We start from the raw sequence: 22,297 nt of genomic DNA, 5'->3' as shown, positions 1-22,297 counted from the left end.
TTCATAACTTTCAAATCAAGACTCTGAAGTCAAATGTCCATTCTTTCTGTCTTTGGGGTCAAGCCTGAGCTGAAGGCTAAAGAGCTTAGGTTTCTAACTAGATTACAGCAAAGTCAGCAGGGCTAAAGTGCGAGACACCCGAAGCAGGGATGCAATTGGCAAATGGGAATGGGTCAGGTCTGGGGTGAATACTGAGGGAGGGTGTTTCCCTTTAGATAGGTTTCTATCGACATTCTCATTTCCCAGAGGTATCTAAGGAAGGACCTTCCCACTGATACCAGGACAGCAGAGTTTCTCCTTTTCTTTTACTAAAAGCTTGTACAATTATCTTTCCTACCAGTTTCCAATGTCAAATTTTCATAAACAAAGAAAAACCCTTATCCTTGTCTTTGTTTATCTCATAAACACTGGGTCTACTGGGCCTTGATGCAGTGGCTTAATTTATCTTCTGTCTGTGAAACAAGCTGTTCTAGCTCCTCTCCCCTTAAGCCAACTTTCTTCTCATTGGCTGCCCCACTCAAACAGAAGGTTTTAATGTCACATAGGTGGGGCATATCACTGAGTAAAAACTGTCTGTAACTGGACATTTAGCGAGTACATATGCTAACCTTGTGATCAATATGAACACCCAACATGGTAACAGTGCATTTATGACATAGAATAAAGAAAAGCATAATTGGTCCCCTTTAACTGGAATTCATATTTTACTACAAGGGAATAGACTAGAATAGAAATGTATCATTATAAAGCAAGTCAAAAACTAACTAAACTTACATTTTCTTATCAGGCATCACAGACTTGGAAGAAGTGTCTCAGTTCCTGAAAGAGGGGATCATCATGAAGGACTTCAGCCACCCCAACGTTCTCTCCCTGATGGGTATCTGTCTTCCGCCAGAGGGCTCACCGCTGGTGGTTCTGCCCTATATGAAACACGGTGACCTGCGCAACTTCATCCGTGATGAGGGGCATGTAAGGGGCCACATAAATCCATATTGTAAATTTCCACAACACAACTTTCATTCAGGCAGGTGGATGGGCCTAGGTTCAAATCCACCATCTTGCCAGGGCCTCTCTGTGTGGAGATTGCATGTTCTTCCCGGGTACTCCGGCTTCCTCCCACAGTTCAAAGACATGCAGTCAGTGGGGTTAGGTTAATTAGTGATTTTTAAATTGCCCATAGGTATGAATGTGAGTGTGAGTTGTTATCTGTCTCTCTGTGTTGGCCCTGCGACAGGCTAGCTACCTGTCCAGGGTGTACCTGCCTCTTGCCCTATGGTAGCTGGGATAGGGATATCACCCCCACCCCCACAACCTTGAATTGGTTAAGCGTAAGAGGATAGATGGATAGATAGGTGGAGAACTTCAGTTCATTTCAAGATACATTTCACAAGTTTGATGATATGGTGACTCTAACTGTTTCTTCCAGAATCCAACAGTTAAGGACCTGATGGGTTTTGGGCTGCAGGTGGCCAGAGGAATGGAGTATCTGGCCAGCAAGAAGTTTGTCCACCGAGACCTGGCTGCCAGGAACTGCATGTGAGCTGACATTTATTCATGTAGCATGTAGTGATGGTGTCTTAAATATTAAAAACCACAACCGATAAGAAAATACAAGTAAATACAGGTGGGAAGAGTATGAATAAAATAGAACATCAAAGAATATATAATACCACAGAAAGTAGTTCATTTCAGTTATTGTTAAAATGAAGTTTAAAATAGGATAACTAAACAAACTGAGTCGAAAGGAATTCCCTATTTGCTCTGACAGGCTGGATGAGAGCTACACAGTGAAGGTGGCAGACTTCGGCCTGGCTAGAGATGTTTATGACAAAGAATATTACAGCGTCCACAACAAGAGTGGAGTCAAGTTGCCTGTCAAATGGATGGCTCTGGAGAGTCTGCAGACGCACAAATTTACCACCAAGTCAGACGTGGTGAGGGCTTGTAATATTAAGTCACTGTTGTTTAAATCAGCACAAGAAATACTTCCTAAAAGAAGATAACGCTGAGATCATTTCTTTTTGTATATAGTGGTCTTTTGGCGTGTTGCTGTGGGAACTCATGACCCGTGGAGCCCCGCCGTATTCCGATGTGAACTCCTTTGACATCACCGTGTTCCTCCTGCAGGGGAGGAGGCTGCTGCAGCCCGAGTTCTGCCCTGATGCCCTGTGAGTGCGCACGCATACACACACACACACACACACACATAGTGTGCATACGTTTCACCTGTCCTTCACCTCAGACAGCAAATCCACAGCCCAGTTAGCATGAGTAATGTACTCTAGAGCTACAGACAGTATGAAAAGAGCTTTTAAGAGTCTGGTGCCAGGACAGAGCAGCAGGAAAAATATTTAAAAGTGCAACAAACTGCAAGTTTAGGCCATCCATCATCTTCAACTAGAAACTCAAACACAGTTAAACTCCTCAGTGTCCTCAGGCATTATATATCATCATATCTGCAGGTCAAATAAAAGTCACCTTTCTTTCTTTACGGAAAACAGAGTTTAAATGGAAGTGAGAGTACAACATTTCTTTTCTAATGGTCTCTTCTGATTGCTGAACACTTGTTGCTGTGGTAGTAAAGTGCTCACCCATTAGTCAATCCAATGCTGGAAGTGTTCAGATGAACTTTTGCCTTATTAGAGTTGAGTTCTTTCAGCTTTTCTGGATGTGTTCACATCTGAGTTTTCAGGCAGAAGCTGCTGCCAATCACTTATGAAACTTGGCAGTTGTTGGACTGTTTCAGGTGAAATTCGCAGAAACTCTGAACAAAAAAAATACAAAAAAATATTTAAAAATGTTATGTATATATATATATATATATATATATATATATATAATTTTTTTTGTATTTTTTCTTTCTCCATTAGTGTCAGTACAGTTTCTGAACCATCCTTATCCATTAAACCTTGGCCTATTGGTACTGTGAAGCAAATGCCAAGAATGATCTCATACATCTCAGATAACATCATAAGATGCACTGTGTACATAGTGTGTGTAGAAATTACAGGGGAATGGGAGTGTTCAGGTGAGAGGGAGGCATAGGCCCAAAATTCCCAACCTGTAAATTAAACAGATGTCAGGAGATGATTCATGCAGTTCTTCATCTGTGATTGTTCACAGGATGTTTTGGGTCCCAGACAATGACAGATACCTCAGACTCTTTAGTAATGGGGAAATAGTTCCTAAAATTTTGCAATGGTATGTCTTTTTTTTTTCTAACAGGATAAATTAATTTGTTGCAAAATAAATATAAATAAAATAAAGCAAAATAAAAGTAGAACAGTCTCACTCTTTTTATTTATTTTATTTTATTTATTCATTTTTTTAAATTAGGACAATGCACATTAATCAACATGTCTGCAATAAGCATCAATGTAAATATGCCAGAGTTAGCACAAAAGCTAATTTTCATCCGTTGTCCTAAGGCAGGTAAGACCAAAAAACATCCAACGAGATAAAAAGCAGAAAATAATACAAACATCACCTATATAACACATAACACAAACAACATAAAATTACAGTAAAGATAGGACACCCTAACAAAATAATCTACATATGAGTGCACCTCCAGTTAGTTTTCAGCCAATGTTTCAAAGAGTTTTTAAAACTAGAGTAGGTGCCGCAGTTCCTGATATAAGCTGGCAGCGTGTTCCACAACTGTGTGCCTCTGATGGACACCACCATTTGGCCAAATTTTGTCCTGCGTCGCTGTACATTACAATCGCCTCTGGTCAGTGCTCTTGTGTTTATTGTATTGCTTGTTTTTTTGCTTATAAAATACATTAAAGGAGGGGGAGCAAGTCCATTTAAAACTTTAAAAATAAAGCAAGCATCCATAAAAATCTGATAACTATCGAAATCCAAAATATTGTACTTGGTTATGATGTTACAACAATGATACTGTAAAGGCTTTTTATCGAGAATCTTCGGTGTTTTCTTAAAAAGAGACTTTAAGGGCTTCAAAATGGTCTCAGAAGTGTGAGACCATGTAGTATAACAGTACGCTATATGGCTGAATATCATGGCATGCATATAAGCCTTTGCTGATTCTGTTGTCAGAAAAGGTCTTATATGTTTGAAGTTTGACAGATTAAGTTTAATTATGGTTGAAATTCTCTTTACGTGACGCGTTTAGAAGTTGAAACCAGAGATTTTTGTGCCTGATAAATTAAAGTGCCTCCCACTGACCAGTGACCACTATTGATATTTTTGCCACCCGTGAATGCGACAAGGAAAGATGACACATAGCTATAACCATGGTTACAGTTAATTATTTACAATAAGGAAGATGTCACTGGACCAATATCAAAAGTGTAGTAACCTTTGCACAAAATCTGTATTTAAGCACAGAGCAGCTGTAATGAAGTTTCGTCGAAACTTGTAGGTTGGCTCACCATCCAGTTAACTGGGAACTGTGGAATCTCAGACTGGATTCATTCGTCAATCCAGTTGGGAAAAAAAAAAAAAACTGTCTCATAAACAGGTCACATAATCCATACAGTCACATTTTTTGTCAAATGAATCTAATGTATATTTGAAAGAAAAAATTCTAAAAACAAAAAACACATCAGGTGTAATCAAGTGTTTGAGCCCTTCATTCTTCATGTTCCGATTTCTCTCCTCTCATTTTAGCTACACGGTGATGATCGAGTGCTGGCACCCAAAGCCAGAACGACGGCCCTCATTCTCTGAGCTGGTGTCTCGCATCTCTGCCATCTTCTCCAGCTTCAGTGGCGAGCACTACGTCCTGCTCAACACCACGTACGTCAACATAGACAAGATGAGCCCCTACCCCTCCCTCCTCGCCTCCACCGCTTCCTCCTCCTCATCTTCCTCTTCCGAGCCCTCCACCTCCACATCCCTGCCATCCCACTCCCCGCTCTTTTGTCACGTTGAGCGAGACTGCTGCACCTGAAAAAAGGAAAAGGGAGCAGGTTATAGAAGAGACTCAGAAAGAGAGAAGAAGCAAGGAAGAAAAGGTGAGGTGATGAAGACTCTGTTTGAGAACTACTGTATGTATTTGCCAAACACTGGACACTGCATGCTGAGGAAAAACAGACCTTTCACTCACTGTATATAGATTATGGACTTTTGCTGTTCTCAAGCATTGCCAAATGACAGGAGCCTCCATGAACTTTAAGGCTGACCTTATAAACGTTTGTCAATCATTGTGACCTTTCATTGACCCCGAGGAGCGTGAGGTTGGACTTCCTCCATCATGTACAAGACAATTACGAGGCATAGAACGCCTCCTCGAAGTTTTCCAGCAGACAAAACTGCCATCACAGAAGCACATCTCAGTGACTGATGCCACTGAGCCCACACACAAAAAAGGATCACTTTCTACTCCTCTCTGGGTGGCATGTGCTTCAGTATGTGGATGGGGCTCAGACCTTCACCAAGTCTGTAATGTGAATGAGTGACAAATGGCCATGTAGTCATGTTGTATAAAAAAGAAAAAAAAAAATCACACCTCCACAAACCATAAAGACGACTACATGTCACCTGAGATACAATGTAGCCTGCTATGATGGATTTTGTTGCCTCAGGTGAGTAACCTGAGGCATGCTGGAGGTTGATGGCAGTGTGTAGGTGTACAGGTGGGATGTATACAAATTGTGTTGCCTGTGTGCAGATCACTGGATGCTTTATTTGTATAATTATATTTGATGTTCTTGAGGAAAGTCTCAGTGTGGCTCACCTGTGGGAATCCCCAGTTGTTTCTGGGGGTACAATAAAGGCCTTTTATTTTCAACTTGAAAGTCTCAATTGTATATGTCAAAAAAAAAAATGCAGCTCACTTTGATGTTTTCTTGGAAATAAGATGGACAACAAATAAGAACCATGCATGTCCAGGGATTTTTGTTGCTGTTGGTTAAAGACCAGTCCAAGTTGCTTGCTGTATGTCGAGTCTGCATCTGTCTTGTGTGACTCCAATTGTACTGACAGAAAATATGGTGTACCTGATAAAATGGGCTTGCAGCCACAGGGTGTTTAAACCACATTTGGTTAATTTAACCAAAGCTCATTTTTTTATTCCTTAAGTTACCTTTGGATGCTTTTTTGTCTTTGTTGTACTCTTACTAATCTCAAGTACAGCACTTCAAAGGGCCCCTGTGTTCATCTGACATCAAAACAGGATTGTAATTTTATCTGACTGTAAGTGACCGCTGCGCATTACTGAATCTTTATGACAACTGTGCAGTCATGATAAAGAGTATTTTGATTTTTAAAGACCCTACCTGTGTGTTTGAAAAAATGTTTTGCCTCTTAACTACAAATGATTTACACTTTTTACATTTTGGGAAGAATGTGACACAGTTTTAGATTTTTTTCCCACCATTTACTTCCATTAATTTCAGCACAATACAAAAATTAGAGCCACACCAATATATTGGTTGACTGATATTATAAGCCAATATTAGCTTATTACCAACATATTAGTATTGCTATATATATATAATTCAGTGAGAGCTTTTCATCATGCAAGAAACAATACTTGAGGTATTGTAGAAATTGTATCATCACAGTTTATTCTGGAAACCATCTCTGACTATTTGCAATCTTCTCAGCACTGTTTGCAGGACATGTAGCAGAGTAGCATCACAGCTGAGGAAACGTGGGCTTTTGTCTCTTTGCAGGAAGTTTCTAACTAATTTGGTAAATACACTGATGAGAGGTTGACATGACTTGGTATATGTTTTAGCATTCTGTAGGTATGTACCTAAAGAATGTGTAGGCCAAACACACACATCCAATAATGAAAGGATGCAGGAACAAAAATAGTTACAATAAAAGAAGAAAGTCTGCACACCAGAGTGCTCCTGGGACAAAAATTTAATCCAAAAGGACCTTCAAACAGTAGTAACGTTTGGGGCCACAATGCCCTTCTTCAGACTATCTAAAGAATATCAGCATTGAACATTGCTACCTGCCCCAAGTCTCCAGAATCAATGAGGCAAAAAAAAAAAAGATTTTGTTTGAAAGATTGTGTAACCCATCACAGTGACATTCAGTCTACATTAAGCTTTGCCAGTGTCACTTTAATGCAGTCAAATTGCAAAAACTATTTTAAATTATGTTCTGCTTTAATGTGCCGGTTGGTTAAAAGTAATATACTGTAGGTTATGAAATGTATTCATAAATGTGTAAAAATAAATCAAAATCAGTATATCAATTTGCTGTTGTAATCCACTAATAAGATCCTGAATTAAAGTTTTCTACTTGTGATGACTGTAAATCATTTTCTGTGTACTACACTCAAATATACAACTCAATGAAGTTTTTAGAGTTGGAGTTTTACACTGTGCTGAAATTAATGAGATTAAATGGTTCCCTGACAAAAAAAAAACAAAGCAGATTTTCAGAAATGCAGCAGTTGGATTTATAAATTGGTGAGCTGTCACTTAAAGTAACCACAATTTGTCACCAGTGGGCTAAAACTTGTAAATCACTCATAGTGTCCCTTTCAACTTTGCTATATGTAGCAAATTGTGTTTTTCTTTTGTTTGTTCATTTGTTTGTTTTTCGGCTGCTGATATGATTTGGCCATTAATGGACAGTTATGAATGTTTGCTATGACAAGAAAATTGCTGTACTATATTTTTGTATTGATGAGCCTCTTCTTCACTGGGTTGATCAGTGTTGAGTGAATCATGCCGCAAGCAATTAATAAAACCACTTCTATTTGAACCACTACCAACCAGAGACAGAAACGTAGGGATTTGTGTGGGTCTGTGTGGATCCTCGTTTAGCTTCTGATCATTACTGGGAAATCAATGTGAAAACAATCTAAGATGCAGAACAAACTGGAGACGCCTCACAAAACTCAGACTGCTGTCTCTTTGATCATGTGATTCTCTGATGCTTTGTACATTCTTAACACTGTGTGTGTGTGTGTGTGTGTGTGCGTGTGTGTGTGTGTGTGTGTGTGTTTGTTTGTTGTCTATAAAAAAAAATCCTGAAGGTACATGTTCCCGTGTAATGTCATATGAACTTTGTCAGTGTAATAAAGCTATATCATGAGAATGAATCCACTCCTTTTTTTTCCCCTCATTTGATTACAGTTAAATCAGCCATGCTTATTTTTTCACCGGACAAACCATCCTTTGAGGCAAACACAACTGCGGAGAACTATAATTACTGTGCAGGGTACTGCTGCATCATGCTTTCCATATGTAGCCAGCATGCAGCTGCAATTGAGTCAAAAATGCTTTCACAATGAACAAAAAGGTGCTGTGTGTGTATTCACACACTGTACGGAGGTTTAAGAAAAGTTGTTTGAAGATTTTTCAAGAACGATCAGTCGTCAGATTATTTGTTCACACTGCGTCAGAGAAATGCATGTTGACTCCACAGGGCCTGCTTTCAGTTACTGCCTTTGTTCTGACATTCACCATTTTTTGTTGCCATTGTCTGCATGTGACCTCTGACCCCTCACCTCTATCTCCCATCTTTTCTTTCAGCCATGGTCTAGACTTTCCCCCTTATTTCTCTTTGTCTAACTGAGCAGATACTTTCAGGACAGGGGAGTTTTGCACAGTTACACTACACAAGTGTAACTGTGTCGCTACACAAGTTTTGCTATCAACATTTCTCTGATTTGGTTCTTCAAAAACATACATTTTTCTCATTAAAAAAATGAAACCAAGGAACATACAACTTCATAATAGGCCTTTGTGCTTTTTATAGTATTTATGATGCTGTACTTAAAATACTTGACAAAGATATAAAAGAATGAGGACAAGGTGAAGAAACAGTGTGTTACAGTGTGAAGAAAAAAAAGAAGTGAAAAAGCAAACATTGCTTCATCTTTGCAAGATCTGAGATGTGTTAGGTGTCATGGCCTTCAGGGCCTTTACAGCACTGACTGCACACAATCAAACTGTGTGGGCCTGACTATGAGTCTTTGATTAATTTGTTCCAAAGAAAAAATGTTTACTGAAAGCAGCATGTGTGACCTACAGCAACATGATAGGTAAGAAGAGTCAAAGAATATGTTGTAATATTCTACAGTGGATCTTTTATGCATTTCATGTTTGTTTTAATCAGGGGTACGCAAATCAACAAAGCGTACTGTTGATACTTCTCAGTGATTCTCATTAAATCAGTCTGCACTAGGATGGTGTAACAAAAAAAAAACCTGACTTTATTTTGACTCATTGCAATTCACTTATAAGACCTTCAAATCTTACCCCCCCCCCCCCCCCCCCCCAAAAAAAAAGGGAATCAATCTTGGTGGAAATTTCCAGGACACATGGACGTGACTAACTGGCTTGTTGCATTTTCTTTGCCGTAAGGCTTGAAATTATCCCAATAAAAAGCCATGTTAAGCCCCAGCTAATGCAAGCACGAGGTATGTCTGTTTTTGTATCTCACTCTAAGCATTCATCTCACTCCTGCCACACTAGGCTTGTCTTATCTTTCATCCCACTTCACTCTCAATCCCTCACTCTGATGCCTTTAATGCTACCGGGTCCTTCTAAAGGAAACTGTGTTTTCCTCTGTATGTAAGATCACCCAAAACAATGCATGTTAACGCTGAAATTTATTGACTTGAAAATGTATTTCAGATTTTTTTAAAAAAGGAATAAAGATACTCCCTTATCCATCAGGGATTGCAACAGTAAGTAACTCTGCATGTTATGACTTGGCAGTGGTAGAAATTGAAGCAATCTTGAAGGGGTCAGTGACTCTGGCTGGACTCAAACTAGCAACCATTCACTTGCCAATGAAAAGTGAACATAAACACATATATATATATATATATATATATATATATATATATATATATATATATATATATATATATATATATATATATATATATATATATATATATATATATATCAAGGCAGCGGAGCATACCAAGGGCATGAGAGCGGGGAGAACACAGAGGCCAAGTCCCATCCATGGTAGCAGGGGCACAAAGGGAGCTCTACATAGCAGGGGCCAGAAGGCAGCCTGGGATACCAGGGGCACCAAGGCAGCGCAGCATATCAGAGGAACAAAGGCAGCCTGGGATACCAAGGGCACCAAGGTAGTGCAGCATATCAGGGGCACGTAGGCAGACTGGGATACCAGGGGCACAAAGGTAGTGGAGCATACCAAGGGCATGACGGCGGGGAGCACACAGAGGCCAAGTCCCGTCCATGGTACCAGGGGCACAAAGGCAGCTCTACATACCAGGGCCAAGATGGCAGCCTGGGATACCAGGAGCACCAAGGCAGCACAGCATACCAGGGACACCAAGGCAGCACACCATACCAGGGGCACAAAGGGGTGCACAGTGGCCAGACCCAAAGTCCCAACCAGGATACCAGCGGCACCAAAGCAGCTTAGCATACCAGGGGCAAGAACACAACCTGGGATACCAGGGGTACCAAGGCAGCGCAGCATATCAGGGGCAAGTAGGCAGACTGGGATATCACTGGCACCAAGGCAGTGCAGCACACCTGGGGCACCAAGGCAGCCAGGCATACCAGGAGCATGAGGGTGGAGAACAGACAGCGGCAAATTCCCATCCATGGTTCCAGGAGCACAAAGGCAGCTTAGCATACCAGGGGTAAGAAGGGGTGCACAGCAGCCAGAGCCCAAGTTCCAACCAGGATACCAGGGGCACAAAGGCAGCACAGCGTACAAGGGGCAGGAACACAGCCTGGAATACCAGGGGCACAAAGGCAGCGCAGCATACCAGGGGCACGAACAAAGACCGGGATACCAGGGGACCAAGGCAGAGCAGCATACCAGGGGCACAAATGCAGTGCAGCATACCAGGGGAACGAGCACAGGGAGCAGACAGCGACAAAATCCCATCCATGGTACCAGGGGTAGAAAGGCAGCTTAGCATACCAGAGGCAAGAACAAAGCCTGGGATACCAGGGGAACTAAGGCAACGGTGCATGTCAGGGGCACGTAGGCAGACTGAGATTCCAGGGGCACGAAGGTGGTAGAGCATACCAAGGGCACGAGGGCAGGGAGCACACAGAGGCCAAGTCCCATCCATGGTACCAGGGGCACTAATGCATCTCTGCATACCAGGGGCATGAAGGCAGTGCAGCATACCAGGGGCACCAAGGCAGCCTGGGATACCAGGGGCACAAAGACAGCCTGGGATACCAGGGACATCAGGGAAGCGCAGCATACCAGGGGCATGAGGGCAGCCTGGGATATCACGGGCACCAAGGCAGCACAGCATACCAGGGGCACAAGGGCAGACTGGGATAACAGGGGCACGAGGGCAGGGAACAGAGTGCGGCAAATTCCCATGCATGGTAACGGGCACAAAGGCAGCTCAGCATACCAGGGGCACGAAGGAGCGCAGAGCAGCCAGAACCCAAGTTCCAACCAGCCTGGGATACCAGGGGCACCAAGACAGCACAGCATAACAGGGGCATGAGGGAAGCATGGGATATCAGGGGCATTGAGGCAGTGCAGCACACAAGTGCCACCAAGGCAGTACAGCACACCAGGGACACCAAGGTAGCACAGCATACCAGGGGCACAAAAGCAGCACAGCATACCAGGGGCACAAGGTAGCCTGGGATACACAGCGCACAAAGGCAGTCTGGAATACCAGGTGCACAGAGGCAGCATAGTTTACCAGGGGCATGAAGGTAACTGGGGATACCAGGGGCACAAGTGCAGTGCAGCATACAGGGACATGAGGGCAACATGGGATACCAGGGGCACGAAGGCAGTGCAGCATACCAGGGGCACAAAGACAGCACAGCATAACAGGGGCATGATGGCAGCCAAGGATACCAGGGGTACCAAGGCAGCGTAGCATACCAGGGGCACAAAGACAGGCTGGGATACCAGGGGTACCAAGGCAGTGTAGCATACCAGGGGCACAAAGGTAGCGTAGCATACCAGGGGCACGAAGACAGCCTGGGATACCAGGGGTACCAAGGCAGTGTAGCATACCAGGGGCACCAGGGCAGCACAGCATACCAGGGGCACGAGGGTGGGGAGCAAACAGCGGCAAAGTCCCATCCGTGGTACCAGAGGCAGAAAGGCAGCGCAGCATAACAGGGGCATGAGGGAAGCCTGGGAAACCAGGGGCACAAAGCTTGTGTCACTGTGGATTTCCTTTGAAGTCACTGATGGGGGACTAAAGCGTGGACTTAAGTATGGGGTCCCGGGGCCTATGGGAGGTCAAGATTCCAGGGTGGGGTTTGGCGCCCCGGGACTGACTGGAGAGAGTCCCCCCGAGTCCCTCTCTGGGGCACGGTGTGTGGAGAAGCCCCCCCTCTCCGCTCCATGGAGGATTCCTAGAGAATGCTGTGTCAATGTTAGCCAGGGTAGGGGGCCCCTTCCCTGTGCAGGGCGTGTGGTGTCATACAATCATACAAAGTTGCTGGGAAATATTTCAACAGAGCCATTTTAACTCTAAAAAACAGAGGGTAACATTTTTTAATATTGCAGTGGTTTCACTGAGCCGCCAAAACTGAGTTAGAATACAAGTGGCACGAAGCTTCGTTAGGACACCAGGCACACAAGGCTTGTGTTGCTTTGGATTTATTAGTCAGTGATGGGGGGGCTTAAATGTGGGTTCCCAGGACCTGCTGGAGGTAGAGGTCTTCCCTGGAGCTCCATGCTTCCGGCTGGGGGTTCCTGAGTGAGGCAGTGTCTGCCCCAGGTAAGTGAGTTGAGAGTCCCATTTCCCAGTAAAAATGCCCTCATCACAGTTCTGGAGGAGCTCAGGGCTCCAGGGCGGTATGCTGAATGATTTTTTCATGGGCGCGGGTCATCATCCCTGGGATACAATGTGTGGAGGAGGTGCCTCTCCCTCCCGCGGAGTTCAGGGAAGCGCGCCAGGGGCTGGAGAGTAAGGGGGCCGCTTCCCTGGGTCTCATTTCCTGGGTAGGACGGTGGCCATACCTGCTGTGGTGGAGCTCTGGGCTCCAGGGCAGTATGCTGAAAATTACAGCCGGCCGCGGCTCACCATCCCCGGGATACAATGTGTGACCGTCCCGTGCCCTTGAGAAGAGTGCCTGTTCTTCAGGGAGGGTCCCCCCGCCGCTCGAAAAATTGTCAAATTGTTTCAAAGGGGAGATGAGTCCATCTTCAGGGCAGGTCCCTGAAGAAACACATTTCCCACTCATCATCCTTGGGCTCGTTTTTTGCAGGGTAGGCCAAAATACCACCTCCGACATTATTAGCAGAGGTGATTTCTAGCTTGAATGCTATATTGGTCATACTCTGGTGTCAGGTGTCTGACTTAGAGTGCTCGTGCAGTGGGGAGAGGAGGCTGGGAACATTCCCTGTACACCTCCAGCTCTACTTCCAGCCTCCACCTCGCACTCGGTGCTCCGCTCCACATCTCGCTTTGTCCAGTGCACGCTCACGCCAGCCGCGCTTCTCCAATCCACTGGCAAACGTGGCCTGCCATTGGAAGGTAGCCGCCGGAGTCCCGGCCATAGTGCCGGTCACTCTCAGATGGTGGGCTCCTCCGGCCCGTGGGCTCGCCTCCAGCCCCACCTACTCTTCCCCTCTGTCCAGTGGGAATAACGCGGCACTCTGTCTTGAAGTGGAGCGACCCCTTGGCAGCAAGACCGAGACACCCCATCTGACCCAGCTGTCCTACAACGGATCCCCCTGCTGTTGCAGCGGAGACGCGGCCCCGCCACGGACCTCACGCGCGGCCAACAGGGGATTTCGGGCTGACGCTTTTTCTCAGCGGTGGGTCAGGGAGGGGGAGCGAGTGTCCTCCCAGCCATTACGTCACCCCCCCCCCCGCACGCACGCAGCAGACGCCTCACTCCTCGGTTGGCATTCCTCATTTGAATGTCTACCCTACCAACTTTTAATGGTACTTTACGTGCCTACCATGGTGACCACAGGTAACAGGGAATCTGGGTTTGATTCCAGAGAGAGAGCCTGAGAAACAGCTACCACATTCTTGATGCTCTTGGCTGAGTGTCCTGTTGGGGTCCTAAGCATTTACTTTGAAAAAATTTGTGCTTTCAAAATAGACTTGGTTGCCTGAACACCGCAGCAAGAAATAACGGGGATTGTGGTCCAATGGGACCATCTGGAAGAGTTCAGGCTGATGAGGGCAGCAAGGGCCAGTACCCTTGCCTAACTCTGTACCCTGTTGGGTTGGGTTGGAGGAAGGGCAGTGTAAGAATAGATAAGCATTTAACTGTTTTCCTATGTATCACAATGTGTTTATCATAAACATGCACATGGAAAGCAGGTAACGCCTGTTTCCTGAGGACACACACACACACACACACACACACACACACCCACATACACATACATGATTACATCATGTGAAGTGAGTGATGTTGTTACCTGAGCTTTGTGTAAGCATATGTGATTTCATCATGTGAAGTGAGTGATGTTGTTACCTGAGCTTTGTGTAAACTCACGTGATGCTAAAATAAAAGAGCCAAGCAGGAAGAAGGTTCAGACTCTCCCTCAGACATACACACACGCGTGTTGGCTGATGGAGACTCTCCCTGCAGGTAAAAAGATCAACTGCGGGTTTCTGTGTCTTCTTTTATTTAACGGTGGTCTGAACCTAACAGGCAGTACCCTCTTATATAAGACGGACTAATTAGTTAAAACCTATTCTCAAACTAAAAAAAAAAAAAAAAACTCATCCAGACAAAGTAATACCAGGGGAAACAGTGCTCCCCATTAATCTTCACTGACAAGGGAGCCTGGGCTCAATCAGTGGGGTGTCCACAAATGCTCAAGGCACCCTGATTAGGTCGGCGGTCGGATCATCAGTATCGAAAAGGGGTGGTCTGACAATGTGAGAAATCGAGGGTCACCTTGACGTGATGACTCGCCTTCCCAGCAATGATCGGGCTTGCCATTTCCCAGAAACAAGAAAGAAAATACGAAGGTTTGAAGACACGGGCATTCACCGGGCAGCTGGAGCCGGTGCCGGGGCATGGGCCCAGCCGGTATCCCGGCCCATCTGTCTACAGAGTACCAGGGGCACCATGTGGCCAGCCGGACAGCCAGCTAGCCAGACAGCTGGCACTGAGACACTGAGCACCCAACCACACCAAATGCGTAACAAGCACCAGCAGGGATTTGGCCGCTGAGCGCTCCTGATCCTCGCGACCATGATACTACTGGGGACCTATCCACCATGTGCCTCACGTCCCAAGGAGTACCGGCAGCAGGAGGATGGCTAGCGTGCAGCGGCTAAGTCCAATTCAGTGTACCAGGGGCTGGGATACCAGGAGCATGAGGGCGGGGAGCAGACAGCGGCAAAGTTCCATCCATCTTACCAGGGGCACAAAGGTGGCTTAGCATACCAGGGGTATGAAGGCACCTTGGAATACCAGGGGCACAAATCAGTGTACCACAGCCAGAGTCGAAGTCCCAACCAGGATAACAGGGGCATGGAGGCAGCTTAGAATGCCAAGGGCACAAAGCTTGTGTTGCTGTGAATTAATGAAGTCAGCGGTGGAGGGCTTAAGAGTGGGTTCCTGGAGGCTGCTGGAGGTCAAGGTTCCAGGGTGGGGTTTGGGGTCCCGGGACTGGTTGGAGGGTTGGGGTTTGAAGGTGAGGGGGTGGTTGGGGTGTGTGTAGAGCCCCCCTCCCTGTGGAGGTTCCCTAGGGGATGCTGTGGAGATGTTAACTGGGGTAGTGGGCCTCTTCCCTGTGCAGGCTGTGTGGAGAGGCCCCCCCTTCCGTGGAGGCTCCAGGGGATGCTGTGGAGATTGAGGCCGGGTCAGAGGGCCTCTTCCCCAGGCAGAATGTGTGTAGAGTGCCTCCTCCCCCCATCCCTGGAGGATCCCTAGGGGATTCTGTGATGATGCTAGCCGGATCAGGGTGCCCCTTCCTCAGGCAGGGTGTGTGGAGAGGCCTCCCGTCTTCCATGGAGGCTCCAGGGGATGCTGTGGATATTGTGGCAGGGTCAGAGGGCCTCTTCCCTGGGCAGGGTATGTGGAGAGGCCCCCCATCTTCCGTGGAGGAGCTCCAGGGGATGCTGTGGATATTGTGGCGGGGTCAGAGGGACTCTTCCCTGTGCATAATGTGTGTGTCCCTTCCATGCTCCAGAGATGAGTGACCGATGAGTCACTGATCTAACCCCCTTGAGAGTGTACAGTAGATGAGAGTCCCCGAAGAACGGACTGAAAATTTTTCAAGCTAGAAAAATTTTCAGTCTTTCAAGGGTAGATAAGTCTGTCTTCAGGGAGGGTCCCTGAAGAAACACATTTGCCACTCATGATAACTGGGCTCTTTTTTTTGCGGGGTACAACAAAACACCACCTTCCACATTATTAGCAGAGGTCATTTCAAGCTTAAATACTATATCAAGATGCAGTGGCAACCACGGAACCAAGTGATGGCCAAGCCTGAGGCCCTGTGGGATGGTCTCTGTGTGTCCCAGAGGCTGTATTTTACAGGGAGCGATGCGTGGATGGAAGTGGCAGTCATGGACCGGTGCGGTGGATGTGGCCAAAGCCCAGGCCCTGTCTCCGGCCACGGCCTGTTGGAAGGTGTCTGTGTGTCCTGGAGGCTGCTTTACAGGGCGCTGTGGGTGTCCACCCATCTCGTGGGAGCATGAGGTGCCCCTGGATGATGGTCAGGTGTCCCGGGACACAGATGGAGGTGGCAGCCACAAACTGGAGCAGTGGCCGAGGCCCTATCCCCAGCCTGTTGGATGAATCTTTCCCACTCCCACATCAGGAGTACCAGGGGTACTAGTAGTACCTTCCTTTTCTTTTAACAGGGGCGGGGGAGCAGTTGAATAAAACCCGGGCTGGAGTGATCCTTGGATGCTACCCACAATGAACACACATTATGGAAGTTTTGACAATTTATTAACACATTTTTTTTAAAAAACAGTAATGACATTCAATATTTGGTGTGACCACCCTTTGCTTTAATGATTGCACTTAGCCATCTTGGTATCCCCTCCACGAGTGTGGTGATCAGGTCGCTCGGTATTGTCCTCCAGGCATCTTGGAGTGTGGCCCCACAATGCCTCTCGCAATGTCGGCCTCCTCTTTTCCTTCTCGCATTTGATGTGGTCGCAGATCGACTCAATGATATTCAGGTCTGGGCTCTGCAGGGGCCATGGCATCAACTTCAGGGTGCCAGCTTCCTCTTTCCTCCGGAGAAACCTTTGGACCGTGGTTGCTGTGTGCTTTGGGCCGTTGTCCTGCTGCAAGATGAATGGAATTGCATGGTGAATCATGATCTGGCGGCATTCAAAACCCCATCAATCCTCATGAGGTCCCAGGGACAATGTGCAGAAATGCACCCCAAGACCAGAATCGAGCCACCCCCATGCTCGGGTGCAGGCACTGATCAAGTTAACGCTCGCCAACCCTCCTACACACAAACTGTCATGTCTGCATGCCGAAAATCTCAAATTTGGACTCGTCCATCCACAGGACCTGTTGCCACTGTTCTGGCTGCCATTTGCTGTGCCTCTCCGCGTACTGACGCCTCTTGGTCTGGTTCAGGGGCCTGAGGAATGGCTTTTGGGCAGCCACTCACCCATGAAGCTTGCCTCTGGCCAGAGACCTCCGCACAGTGGACAGATGTACCTGCAGGTTGTGGGTTTGATGCAGAATACCTGCAATGGTGTTGCTGGTTAACTTTCTGTTCCAGAGGGACATTAACTAGATGTGTTGGTCGTTGGAAGCATTTAGCTTCTGTGGACGCCTGGTTCGGTCGCAGTCCTCTACAGAGCCCGTCTCCTGGTGCTTCTTGATCAGAGCCTGGATTGCACACCGTGACGCCCCAGTCTCACGAGAAATGTGCCTTCGGGACAGGCCAAGTCGGTGTAGAACAATTATCTCACATCGAAGCGCAGTGCTCAGTCGTGGCATGATGTACAGTAAGGCTGTATTGTGTCCCCGTGTCCCTGTATTTGAATGAGGGTTCAGTGGAGGGAGAGAAAATGGCCTAGTTTTTATGCACAGTACATATACACTGCTCAAAGAAATAAAGGGAACACTCAAATAACACATCCTATATCTGAATGAATTAAATATTCTCATTGAAAACTTTGTTCTGTACAAAGTTGAATGTGCTGACAACAAAATCACACAAAAATCATCAATGGAAATCAAATTTATTAACCAATGGAGGCCTGGATTTGGAGTCACACGCAAAATTAAAGTGGAAAAACACACTACAGGCTGATCCAACTTTGATGTAATGTCCTTAAAACAAGTCAAAATGAGGCTCAGTATTGTGTGTGGACTCCACGTGCTTGTATGACCTCCCTACAAAACCTGGGCATGCTCCTGATGAGGTGGCAGATGGTCTCCTGAGGGATCTCCTCCCAGACTTGGACTAAAACATCCGCCAACTCCTGGACAGTCTGTGGTGCAATGTGACGTTGGTGGATGGAGCGAGACATGATGTCCCAGATGTGCTCAATCGGATTCAGGTCTGGTGAACAGGCGGGCCAGTCCATAGCTTCAATGCCTTCATCTTGCAGGAACTGCTGACACACTCCAGCCACATGAGGTCTAGAAATGTCCTGCATTAGGAGAAACCCAGGGCCAACCGCACCAGCATATGGTCTCACAAGGGGTTTGAGGATCTCATCTCCGTACCTAATGGCAGTCATGCTACCTTTGGCGAGCACATGGAGGGCTGTGCAGCCCTCCAAAGAAATGCCACCCCACACCATTACTGTCCCACTGCCAAACCGGTCATGCTGAAGAATGTTGCAGGCAGCAGATTGCTCTCCACGGCGTCTCCAGACTCTGTCACGTCTGTCACATGTGCTCAGTGTGAACCTGCTTTCATCTGTGAAGAGCACAGGGTGCCAGTGGCGAATTTGCCAATCCTGGTGTTCTCTGGCAAATGCCAAGCGTCCTGCACGGTGTTGGGCTGTGAACACAACCCCCATCTGTGGACGTCGGGCCCTCATACCATCCTCATGGAGTCGGTTTCTAACCGTTTGTGCAGACACATGCACATTTGTGGCCTGTTGGAGGTCATTTTGCAGGGCTCTGGCAGTGCTCCTCCTGTTCCTCCTTGCACAAAGGTGGAGGTAGCGGCCCTGCTGCTGGGTTGTTGCCCTCCTACGGCCTCCTCCACGTCTCCTGGTGTACTGGCCTGTCTCCTGGTAGCGCCTCCAGCCTCTGGACACTACACTGACAGACACAGCAAACCTTCTTGCCACAGCTCGCATTGATGTGCCATCCTGGATGAGCTGCACTACCTGAGCCACTTGTGTGGGCTGTAGAGTCCATCTCATGCTACAACGAGTGTGAAAGCACCACCAACATTCAAAAGTGACCAAAACATCAGCCAGAAAGCATAGGTACTGAGAAGTGGTCTGTGGTCCCCACCTGCAGAACCACTCCTTTATTGAGTGTGTCTTGCTAATTGCCAATAATTTCCACCTGTTGTCTATTCCATTTGCACAACAGCATGTGAAATTAATTGTCAATCAGCGTTGCTTCCTAAGTCAATGGAATCAATGGAATAATCAATAGAATACTCGATTGCTAAAATAATCAGTAGTTGTAGCCCTAATGAAATTTGCAACATACCATAAGCCAATGCATCACCTTCTCACATAGGAGCAGCAGGATTCAGGTGATAGTGCGACTGTTGTAAGTAAAGTTTATTTATATAGTGCTTTACACAGACAAAAAGTCACAAAGTGCTATACAATAATTAAAACATAATATCAAAAAAAAAACCCAGATAAAACCATGTTAAAAAGTAACATTACCATATCGAAAGAAAAACAATAAAGTCAATTTCGATTTTTTTGTGTGAGATACTGTTGACTTATGTAAAATTGATCCAGGCATTTAAAAACAATTTTTAAAAATAATAATACAAAAAAGATATCCAAATGTAAAATATCAGTATCGATGTCGGACATAAAAAAGTGGTATCGTGCCATCCCTAAAAATAAAGTATATATATATATATATATATATATATATATATATATATATATATATATATATATATATATATATATATATATATATATATATATATATATATTCTTTGTTTTTTACTTTCACATAAAAAAGAAGGTTATCTTAAAATCGTATACAAAGGGAATCTTTTTTAATAACTAGTTTGTTCAATTCCTTCTAAAACATAAAAATAGCATGGAAACTCACGAAACAAGATTTAACATTTATAAATAAACAATACAGAAATCTGAGTATTACCTATAATACACCTGTACCTGTAATACCTGTAATACACGGTAATTCCAAATCTGCATGTCAACTTGTCCACTCCCATTTACTAATCCCCTCTAAAGTCAACATGAGCAGGCTTAACTTTATCCCCCTTTTGCGCGTGTGAGGATGTGTTTGTTTCTGTATATGTTTGCCTGTCTCCTCTTGTAAGTGGTAAGTGCTAAAATCACGGCCACACACATGTTCAAAAAGGGGACAGGTGGGACTGTTGATAGGATCAGAGTAAAAAGGTAGATGGATGCAAGTTTTTTTTCTGCTGAAGTCATTAGGTGAGTCAAAAGCATAGGAATGTATGGGAGACCACTGATCCCAAGCACACACATCTCAGACTCATGCAGATTCCCCATTAGATGCAGTACTATGAAGAAGTCTTGAGCCACCCCTCATTTCTTTATATTTTGCTAGGAAAATGGGAAATAGGTGCACCATTTTTTAAGAATATAAATACATTGCTGCACAAATACTCATGGATTAACACACTTTAAAGTCAAAATAAGACATCACAGCTTTATTCTCCAACTCAGCCTTAAGTCTCTTAGGCAAGATGTCTTGTAATTTCTTTAAGTAGTCATCAGGAACAGTTCTCCAGGATTCCTGAAAGACATTCAAAGCTCTTCTTTGGATGTTGGCTGCCTTTTGTTCCATTCTCTGTCAAGATGATCCCACACTGCTTCAATAATGTTGAGGTCCGGGTTCTGAGGAGGCTAATCCATGACTGATAGTGTTCCATTGTGTCTTTTTCTACCCAGATATGTTTTTAGCATATTGGCAATGTGTTTTGGATCATTGTCATGCTGAAAATGAAGCTGCTGCCAATCAGATGTTTTCCAGAATGTTTTGTATGGTGGAACAAAATCTGACAGTACTTTTCTGAGTTCATAATTTCCCACCATCAAGATCTCCAACACCTGGGTCTCCACGGTGTTTAACAGATGGCTGTAGACACTCACCTCTCCACTGACCTCCTGAACTTAAAATTTAAAAGTTGCATTCATCACTCCAGTTCTTGTGTAATCTGGCATACCACAGCCTTTTCTCACTTTCTTAAGAATGGCTTTCTGACAGTTCTAAACCAGAATCAGTACTGCTTCAGTAGAAAACAGGTAATAGTGACAGCATTTTAGCAGTCAAAAGTAATTGGACAGATACGGACGTCATGCTGCAGCTGAACAAAAGTCTCACACTTAAAATTTTTGGGACCATCCGAGGTGTTGGACATAGAGAGTTCAGTACCTTTAACTGCAACCACTTAACTTGTACAGTAGGAGTATGCCTTTGATCTGATCTGTCCTCTGCAAAGACTTGGCCACCTCTTTACCCTGATATCTGGGTGATTGTCACCCGCCTTCTCTTCCTCCATATATCTGCACATCCTGTTGCTTCCTTTGGCAGTGAAATCTTCAGAGAATATCAGTGACTAAACCATAAGAAATGCACCACCGTATTTGAAAGACGAGGTGATATAGCTCATAAAGTGTTGGGGTTTTTTTTCTCTACACTTCTGTATGGAGTGTCCAATTACTTCTAAACCTTTGTAGTAAAGGAACGGTTCTGTGGCTCTTTCTAAATTGTTGAAAACTCAAATTAAAGCCAAGACTTGGCAGTTTGATTTGATCTATGTAAAACCATTGGATCGTAATCACAATTTGATGTGCCATTTAAAACACTGATTTAGAGTATTGACCCTGTTGTTGGTTTGAAAGGTAGAACAACCACTTTAGAAAAAGGTTTTTTTAATCATTTAGCTGTAATTTGAGTAAATAGTAATATACTTTTACTGCAAAACATTTTACATTCACTACAAATGTAGTGAATCTAATTGTCTTTATTTGCAAGAGATACCATGAATGCACAGAACTCTAAATTATTCAAAGGCACTTTTTGTCTCTAGTATAGATTAATTGCAAAAAAAACAACAAAAAACCCCCACCAAATACAAAGAAAGCAATTCAATAATGCAACTCATTAGACCTTACGATAAAGGCCCACAATTTAAAAATAAAAAACCCTCTCATGATGGGGATTAAACCAAGACAAACTACTTACAGTTACACTCATTCAAATTTACTTTGTCTTAACTTTCTATAACTTTAGTAAGAATAGTTTTCTAATGTTATAAATTA

At 44.9% G+C, this 22,297-nt stretch overlaps 1 protein-coding gene across 1 annotated transcript in view; it reads left to right on the top strand.

Moving 5' to 3' along the window:
- The window catches only part of met (MET proto-oncogene, receptor tyrosine kinase), a 74,981-nt gene extending 66,982 nt beyond the window's left edge, over positions 1–7,999 (top strand). Inside the window, exons 17-21 of the mRNA XM_030731620.1 lie at positions 788–969; positions 1,427–1,536; positions 1,769–1,934; positions 2,032–2,168; positions 4,636–7,999. Coding sequence (XP_030587480.1) covers positions 788–969; positions 1,427–1,536; positions 1,769–1,934; positions 2,032–2,168; positions 4,636–4,918 — 878 coding nt within the window. The 3' untranslated portion in view covers positions 4,919–7,999. The remainder of the gene's footprint in view (positions 1–787; positions 970–1,426; positions 1,537–1,768; positions 1,935–2,031; positions 2,169–4,635) is intronic.
- Positions 8,000–22,297: the final 14,298 nt, after the last annotated feature.

This window comes from Archocentrus centrarchus, chromosome 6 (assembly GCF_007364275.1).
Source record: "Archocentrus centrarchus isolate MPI-CPG fArcCen1 chromosome 6, fArcCen1, whole genome shotgun sequence".
In the NCBI taxonomy this organism is placed as follows: Eukaryota; Metazoa; Chordata; class Actinopteri; order Cichliformes; family Cichlidae; genus Archocentrus; species Archocentrus centrarchus.
The sequence above is the reverse complement of the archived record's forward strand: the minus strand, read 5'-3'. Positions and strand labels throughout refer to the sequence as shown.